The 9,692-nt window shown below is 42.4% G+C and overlaps 1 protein-coding gene across 1 annotated transcript in view; it reads right to left on the bottom strand.

Moving 5' to 3' along the window:
- Positions 1-3,669: 3,669 nt before the first annotated feature.
- LOC109918140 (relaxin-3-like) overlaps positions 3,670-9,692 on the bottom strand; it is a 6,832-nt gene continuing 809 nt past the window's right edge. The window contains exon 2 of the mRNA XM_020518038.1: positions 3,670-3,983. Within this exon, the coding sequence (XP_020373627.1) occupies positions 3,670-3,983 (314 nt within the window). The remainder of the gene's footprint in view (positions 3,984-9,692) is intronic.

Raw genomic sequence — 9,692 nt, 5'->3', positions numbered from 1 at the left:
GAACTGAACCCCACACTGTGTCAGTGCCAGGGGAACTGAACCCCACATTGTGTCAGTGCCAGGGGAACTAACCCCACACTGTGTCAGTGCCAGGGGAACTGAACCGCACACTGTGTCAGTGCCAGGGGAAATGAACCCTACACTGTGTTAGTGCCGGTGGGACCGAACCCCATCAGGACTAAATCAGAATAAAATGCAGGAAAATAATAACGTTTCTCATCTCTGATTTTCTTTGTATTAGAATAAAATCTCTCCTGAAATTCAGATGACAAACTTGGTCACAATTTCAGTTGGAATATTTTGAGAGTCTTTTTCAAAAGACCTGAGATGACTCAAGGCTCTGATTCTTAATAATTAGAAAATCAAAATATTACACGTACTGATGTCTACTGTACATCACATGGAATTTATAATGATTAATTTCAGCAGTCAATTATTGGAATTGGTAAAATTGAAGGAAGTGGTATCTGCCTTAATAGTTTAAATTAAACTGCATTAATTATTCATTCAGAAAGAGCTGAAGGCAAGTTATCTATGTGGTAAAGCACATGTAAAAACAGGTTTAAATGGCTATGATGGCCCAAATCTTGATTCTGTTTCTGATTGGTCTTTATAGCATGGCACACAATCAGCTCAACACAGTAAAATCACAGAAAACAATATTATAAATATCACTGAATCCTTGTAGAAAAGTTTCAATTTTTGTTAAAGCTCGTAGTTAATATGCAGTATATATTTCAGAGACTCTCTCACAACATCGTCACCATATCGTAGCAGGTCACCTGAGGGTATGAAAGGCTCAGTCTCCATCTTTTCTGGGGCCACTTGAAGCATGCCTTGTTAATGTTGCTACTGTTAGTAGCCAAATAGTTTAATATTAGCCTGGATGCTGCAATGCCTGTGACTCTAATATATGTTTATATCAGGTGCTGTAATAAACATCTGTTAAATTTTTCAGTACTACATCACCCCAATGCTATGGGAGTTAACATAAGTATTGCCTTATTAGGTGCCCACAGACTGTTGAATGTGGCAGAACACTTTTGATGCCTGTTTGACATTAATTTATTCACGTAACCGTCAATCCAATTTAAGAAACAATTCATTGACACACTCTGGGACTTTGAAATGACAGGATAAGAAACCAGATAAATGCAATTTTTGAGACTTTCTCATTTGTTAAACAAGGTAAAAATTGGCCCCCTGAGCTTTGCAAAACCGAGGTTGGAGATTCAAAGAGATGTAAAGCACAGAAACAGACCCTTTGGTCCAACTTGTCCATGCTGACAAGATATCCTAGATAAATCTTAGTCCCATTTGCAGTATTCCAAAAGTGACCTAACCAATGTCACTGTCAATTTTTTCTCCATGATTTCCATTAAGGATAGACTCAGGATTCTTGACAGGTTTGGCCAGAGACCTGGCTTGGTGACATTTCCTGGGATGTGCATGAAGTTTGGGTGAGGTCAGCCTGGTCCCTGGATCTCACAGTGGGATCAGTACTTTCCGGGGAAAAGGAAAAGATCCAGTTGCAAATGGGGAACCAATGGAACTTTTCTGTCTACAGGTCAACAGTTGCTGAACTTCTGTGATCCATGGCTACCCTAGTCAGGCACTGTTGCCTTTCATCTCTAAATCCTTTCCACTTTCTTACTCCCCACTCTTCTCTTTGAAGTTTCCACCATAAATTAATTGTTTTAGCCAGGTTTTATAGCTTCTTTCCTCCTAAACGTATCCCTCTCTTCAGCTTGCTGCGCGTCTCACTCTTTCTCAATGTTATATCTCAGGATGTTCTTTCGTGCACGTCACAGATTAAACATAAGTTGATTCAACTGTCCTGAATGAGCTGTTGACAGCTCAGGTGACTGCACTTGTCATACAATAAATTGCCAAGTTACTTGGAGAGCTGGTAATAGCTGAATCCAACCTCAGAATCATAGCATCCCTACAATGTGGGAGGAGGCCATCCAGCCCATGCTGACCCTCCCATGCGTAGCATCTCCCTGTAACCCCGCATTTCCCACAGCCAATCCACCTAGCCTGCACATAGAATCCCTACAGTGTGGAAGCAGGCCATTCAGCCCAACAAGTCCACACCAACCCTCCAAAGAGCATCCCACCTAGACCCACCCCCTGCCCTATCCCTTTATTTCCCACCCTGGACACTATGGGTAATTTAGCATGGCCAATCCACCTAACATGCACATCTTTAGACTGTGGGAGCAAACCCACGCAGACGCGGGGAGAACGTGCAAACTCCACACAGTTACCCAAGGCTGGAATCGAACCCAGGTCCCTGGTGCTGTAAGGTAGCAGTGCTAACCACTGAGCCACCGTGTCACTCAGAAGACAGCTGGAATAGCAATTCCTCCAGCAATTGTTATTTTTGCTCTTTCAGCTAAACTGTCGCAGAGGTCAATAGAACAGAAAAAGGCCCTTCAGTCCATCAAGTCTATGCTGGTCAAAAACAACCACTAGCTATTCTAATTTTGTTATCCAGCACTTGGTCTATAGCCTTGTACATCTTGGAATCGCAAGTGCACATCTAAATATTTCTTCAACGTGATGAGGATTTCCTGCCTCTCCCACCCTTACAGGCAGTGAGTTCCAGGTTCCCACCTACTCTAGGTAAAAAAAAAACCTTTTCTTCACATCCCTGTAAACCTCCTGCCCCTCACCTTAAATCTATACCCACTGGTCATGGATCCCTCCAATGAGGGGGAAAGTTCCTTTCTGTCTGCCCGGTCTTTGTAAGTATGGTATCTTGTTAGTACATGTTCTGCACAGGATAAATTCTAACTTTCTGCCCCACTATTCCCCATATCCCCCAACCTCTCCTTCCCCAATATTTCCACTTTCCCCATTGCCCACCCATTAAAACAAAGCTATGTTCAATCCTAAATAAAAACACAAAAATGTCAGCACAGGTCCCTGACCTTCTCCTATTTCCCTTTGATTAGTTAGAGGCCATTTCCACAAGAGATCCATGTCCCATCGGGTAAAGGGGCTCAATGCTATTAGCATTAGAGGGGTAGAGAAGGCTTGTGTGGAGCTTAGAACCCAGCGTAGGCCAGTGGAGGGGTGGGGAGAGTCGTGAATGGCCTACTTCTATGTTATAGTTGACATTAATTATTTCTGATGGATTCGCCTTGAGATTGAAATTAAACAACGAACTGCAATTGCTGGAATTCTGAAACAAAACCAGGAACTGCTGGAGAAACTCAGCAGCTCTGGCAGTAAAACTGATTCAGAAGAAGGATCACTGGGATCGAGACATTAACTCTGTTTCTCGCTCCACAGATGCTGCCAGACCTGCTGAGTTTCTCCAGCAGTTCATGGTGTTGTTGCCTTGAGATTGGTTTGGATCATTTGGTGTTGTCACAAGTGACAGTGGGTAAGGTGTTCAGGGCACTTGGCACCCTGACTCACCTGTGTGCAAATGGTATCCCTGCCAAGCAATCCTACTGGCATTAATGGCCAAGCCTTGAAATTCCAGAGAATGCCAGTTTCCTGATTGGACAAAGGCTTGTATTCTCAAGCAAGGCTGCAGGGTAAACTTTGGAGAAGGCAAATTGAAATGAACAAAATCCTTTGGGACTAATATTTGACACAACAGAATATGAATCCTGGGCATTAGCACTAATGTGACCCCAGGAAAAGGTCAATCAATTAACAAAGTCTAGCAATTTCGCTCCTGGTGCAGCCTCGTTTGCAACAACTTTTGGCCAGTCCTGAAGCACTGCGTTTGGATCTTGAAGATTTTCGTTCCAAAGTGACGAGGAAAGCTGAAGATAACCTGGCTCCCGGCTCTTCATCCCAATCATCATTTGAGCCAACGGGGGTTCTTTGGCCCTCGAAGTGTGGAAGGAATATGTCGCTCTCACCAAGTTGGGTCTCTGGTTCAGTGTCATCTATCTCTTCGACTTCAGGCTCCTCATTGGGCGAATTCTGTGAGCTGTCATCCAATGAGTCCAAGAGGATTCCTTCAGCAGAAGAACAAGCATGCATGTTATGCACTGAAGTAGGTACAAATGATTTTACATTAGCACTCGAATGCCTTCTGTGTCTCTTTAACTGAATAAGGGGAGGTGATGCCCTGGTAGTATTATGAACCTTATCCGTTTTAATGGGAAGGTGATAGTGGGATCATCACTAAACTATTAATCCAGACACCCAGGTTCAAATCCTGCCATGGCAAATGGTGCAACTTGAGTTCAAGTTAAAAAAAAAATCCAAAGATGTGCAGGTTAGGTGGATTGGCCATGGAAAATGCAGGGGTTACAGGGATAGGTTTGGGGGTGGATCTGGGTGGGACGCTGTCTTCAGAGGGTGGGTGTGGACTCAGTGGGCCAAGTGGCCTGCCGCAATACTGTAAGAATTCAATGAGTCTATAACAATGGCCATGGAATTACTGTCGGGAAAGGCCCATGTGGTTTACTAATGTCCTTCAGGGAAGGAAACTTCCATCTTTACCTGGTCTACATGTGACTCCAGACTCCAGCAATGTGGTTGACTCTTAACTGCCCCTGGAAAATTAGGGATGGGCAATAAATACTGGCCCAGCCAGCGATCAGAACTGTCAACAACTAAAGTTTTCATTTGTAGGCAACATTAATGTAATGAAACATTGCAGTCCAGAAGGGAAAACCTGTGAAATTGGCCAATGAGATATACTGCTCCAAATTGTCTATATACCTCAAAATGTAGCTGCATTGCTCTGTGTTACTTTTTCTGATTGGTTTGTCCATCTGGGAATGTGCTTCACAGCCAATGTTCTCTCTAAGCTGCTCAGAGGGTCTGTGCACTCCAGTCGGCTTGTGGACGCATTGACCTCTGGTTCCCGAAGGAGCTTAGAAGTCTGAAGAGTCACAGGAGGAATGAAAGGGAATGTAGCTCACAGCAGCAATCGTGAAGAGCAGTACGATAGCGAAGTAGAAAGGAAATATTCGGACAGGTGGCCAAAATCTTTAAAGGGACTCTTCAAGAGGGGAAATGAGGTAGAGAGGCACAGAGTGGGAATTCCAAGGCTTGAGGTTTAGACAAATGAAGACACAACAGCTGAATGGAGAGCTTTAAATCAGGGAGGTCAGAATGGAAGGAGGACTGAGATCTCAGAGGATTGTGAAGCTGGAGGAGAACCCAGAATTAGGGAGAGGTGAAGCCATGGAATGATTGATTTGATTGACTATTGTCACACGTACCGAGATACAGTGAAAAGTAGTGTTTTGCGTTGCTATCCAGGCAAATCATTACCTTCCGTAAGCACATCAGGGTAATAAAACAGAATGCAGACTATAGTGTTACAGCTACAGAGAAGGTTCAGAGAAAGCCTGAAAATAGATTTTGGATATTGGAAAACAAGAAGGAGAATTTTAAAATAGAGCCATTGTTTGAACAAGAACCATTGCAGGTGAGCACATAGGGGCAGGCAGAAGAAAATGGTTGGTGACAGTTAAAACACAGACAGCAAAGTTTTGGATGATGTCACAGTTACAGAGGGTTGGATATGGGAGACCAGCCAGGACTGTATCAGAATAGACAGGTTTATACATTACATGGGCATGAGTGAATGTTACATCAGAAGGTGAGCTGAGACAGGGTGAAATCAAACAACATTAGGGATGTAGGAAGAGACTGTTTCAGTGATGGCACGTGTATGCAATCAGGAGGCTATCTTGGGGTTAAATATTGCACTTTCGTTACAAAGATATGGGCTTAATCTCAGCCTGTCGATAGGGATAAGGATGGAGTCAGCACCAATTGGAGTCCAGTCTACAGCAAAAACCGATAACAGTGGCTTCAACCTTCCCAATATTTAATTTCTGCTCAAGCAGTACTGAATCTTGGATGTACGGTTTAATAATTTAGCAACTGAGTCAAAAGAGGTAAAGGTGAGATCAGCTTTCATGATGTAATTAACCCTGTGCAGTACCTGTCCAGGGAGTGTTTAATGGGGACAGTGCAGAGGGAGCTTTACTTTCACTTTCAAACAGGAGAGGGAGCTCTACTCTATATCTAACCCTGTACTGACTCTGTCCTGGGAATGTTTGATGAGGACAGTGTCGAGGACACTTTATTTTCAATTTTAAAAAGTAGATGGAGATGCACTCTGTATCTAACCCCATGCTGACTAAAATTGGAAAAAATTACACTCTCAAATAGCAACATCTTGCAGCTTGATGAACTCAAAGTAAAGTTTCCAATTACTTCATGTTTCACTGTATAATTTGCTTAACATCACAATTGTTAAATTCTAAAGGCATTTTCCATGATTTGTCCTGCTAACAAAATCTGCCATTTTAATGCTGCCTGTGTTTTATTTTAATGTATTTTAACAAAAAGACATTCATCACATTATCATACAAACAGTTATTGTTCTCTGTGAGGACCTGGTTTGCTGGAACACTCACTAAAACATTGGGAAAGGTTAAGTCATTAAGAGAAAAGTGAGATGACTGTTTAATTGTGTCAATGATTCACAGCTCAGATGTAAAATGGAAATATTGATATTAAGAATGTAGCAAACAGGACTGAGTTTTCATTCATTCATTATCAAGGTGATACAATTATCTGTTAGTGCTCAGGTTTCCAACAGGCTGCTGTGGACTAGGACACATTGTCCTCAATTGCAAATAACTGGGTATCTGTCAGAGTTACTTTGTTCAGATACAACTCTGTTACAAAATAAGATTTTAATCACTTTTGGTCAGTTTTTTTTGTTAAACTGAAAGATTAAAGGATGTTGCATGAATATTTTGTGTTCTTCACAATGAATACTAATTTTCAGACCTTACTGTCCCATCATCAAATAAGAACTAAGAGCAGGAGTGGGCCAATCAGCCCCTCCATTTAATACCATCATGGCTGATCGCATCGTGGCCTCAACTCCACTTTCCTGCCCACTCCCCATAGCCCTTCAACACATTACTGACTAAAAATCCTTCTATCTCTTTAAATACCTTCACTGTCCTGGCATCCACTGTACTTTGGGATATTAAATTCCACTGTTTCACATCTCTTTAAGAGAAGTAATTTCTCCTCATCTCTGTTTTAAATCTGCTCCTCCTTATTCTAAAACTGTGACCTCTCATTTTCGATTGCCCCCAGATGAGGAAACATCTGCTTTACATCTACTTTGTCAATCCCCTTTAGCACCTTATCTAGCTCAATTGGATCTCCTTCCTTTCGTCTACACTGCAGACGGTACAGGCCTAAGCTGCTCAGTCTCTCTTCATAAGCCAAACTCCTCACCTCTGGAATCAATCGAATGAACCTCCTCTGAACTTCCTCCAATGCCTCCTCAAGTGAAGAGATCAAAACTGGTCACAATTCTCCAGGTGCAGTCTCACTAATGCATTGTACAATTGCAGCAGCATGTCCCCACTTTTATATTCCATTAATGAAAGGTGTTTCTCTGGGGCTGGGCTGAGGTGGCATTTGCCTGTGTGTTACATTTTCCCTGTGAGAATTTGTAGTATTTACAGCACAGGAACCTGCCATTTGAATTAAATAGTCACCATTGATGTTTATTCTCCGTATGAGTGTTCCCACACCCTGTGTCCTCCAGACCCAGCGAGCACAGATTTAAAGCAATTTGCAAAAGCAGTAAAGGTATTGTGTGATAAATCTTTTCCACACGGTGTATAGTTAGAGTCTAGAATACACTGCCTGGAAGTGTGGTGGAGGCACGTTCAATCAAGACACTCAAGAGGATCGGTTGATTATTTCAACAGAAACAACGTACAGGGTTACAGGGAAAAGGCAGGAGGAAGGCGCTAAATCATAATGCTGTTTTGCAGAGCTGGTACAGACTTAGCCATAGTGTCAAGAGTCATTGTTATACAACATGGAAACAGACCCTTCGGTCAAACCAGACATCTCAGTCTGACCTAGTCCCATTTGCCAGCATTTGATCCATATCCCTCTAAACGCTTCCTATTCATATACCCATCCAGATGTCTTTTAAATGTTGTAATTATACCAATCTCCATCACTTCCTCAGGCAGCTTGTTCCATATAAGCACCATCCTCTGCGTGAAAAGTTACCCCTCAGGTCCTTTTTACATCTTTCTCCTCTCACCTTAAACCTATACCCCTCTAGTTTTGGACTCCCCTACCCTGGGGGAAAAGACCTTGTCTATTCACCCTATCCATGCCCCTCATGATTTTATAAATCTCTATAAGGTCACCCCTCAGCCTCCGATGCTCCAGGGAAAATAACTCCAGCCTATTCGGCTTCTCCCTATTGCTCAAACCCTCCAGTACCAGCAACATCCTTGTAAATCTTTTCTGCACCCTCTCAAGTTTAACGCCATCCTTCCTTATCTCCTACTGCACTGCACCATTTCTGTGATTCCCATATCCTTCTGTTCATTTCTCCCTTCTATGTGTCCGTGGTCCTCTTAAACACATCGACATTATTCCCCTGAACCCCTCCCTGTGGGAGTGAGTCCCACATTGTCACCATTCTCTGGTTAAAGCAGTTTCTCCTGAAGAAGTCCCAATTGGATTTACTAGTCACTGTCTTATATTGATAGACCTTTAGTTTGTTCTCCTCCACAAGCATGTTGAAAATCTTTGCTATGACCACCTTATCACACCTCTTTCATAATCATCAGGTCTTCCTTTAGACTTTGCTCCTCAGAGAAAAGAACCTGTGTTGATTTAACTTTTCCTGACAAACATGTTCTCTCAGTTCTGTTATCCCTGTGCATCTTGTTATAAAGTCTCCAGTGTGTCTACATTCCTTCATAATTCGGTTTGAATTATAAACTGTATTACCTGGTCTATCTAAGATTCTATACATGTTTCATCTACTTTCATTTACCTTCGCTGTGCTTTTCAATTCTAAGCTTCCAGAAAGCCACATATGAACATACAGACAAGGCCATTCAGCCTTTTGAAGCCATTCTGCAGTTAGTAAGCTCATGGTTGATCTGATTGTAACAAATTCACATGGCCACCAATCTCCAGTAACATTTCACTCCCCTGGTTTACCAAGAATTTATCCAATTCTGCCTTTAGATTATTCAGGAAGCTAGTTCCTTGAACTTTTTAATGACCTTTTTAGGTATTTTTAATCGACCTGTTCAGAGATGTTATTACACACCTACTGGAACAGGTGAAACAAGCTCCTATCCCAGAGGTCAGGAACATTACCACCATGTCACAAGAGCCCTCAAAGACCTTTCTAAGCTGCAAGCCTACTTTGATTTTTGAGCTCATATTTACAGATTCTTTTGTTCTTCCAACGCATTCAGACTCTCGTTAAGATGGCACCTGTGTGACTTTATTCATCCCAAAATATAGCACCTCACATTTGGTTTAAAAATCATAGCAGTTCACTCTGCACTTGCCATTCAATATTGGAGAAAATTTAGTCTCCAGATTGTACAGATTGGTAATATTTAAATCTTCCTTCACAGCTCACCATTGCCCAGACTCCAACTACTACCCTCTTCAACAATGTTGCACTTCTTTGAAATATTTCTCAACATTCAGTCACAATGTTCAGATACAACAACATCCCAGAGATAACCAGCATCAGCTTTATCTCCATTCAAGTACAAACGAGTTCAAAACCTGATCCCCGGGAGAGCTGTTACTTACTGTAGGGGGGGATCTGACCCTGATCCCCGGGAGAGTTGTTACTTACTGTAGAGGGGAATCTGACCCTGATCCCCGGGAGAGAT

Source organism: Rhincodon typus, chromosome 29 (assembly GCF_021869965.1).
Source record: "Rhincodon typus isolate 14 chromosome 29, sRhiTyp1.1, whole genome shotgun sequence".
Lineage (NCBI taxonomy): Eukaryota > Metazoa > Chordata > Chondrichthyes > Orectolobiformes > Rhincodontidae > Rhincodon > Rhincodon typus.
The sequence above is the reverse complement of the archived record's forward strand: the minus strand, read 5'-3'. Positions and strand labels throughout refer to the sequence as shown.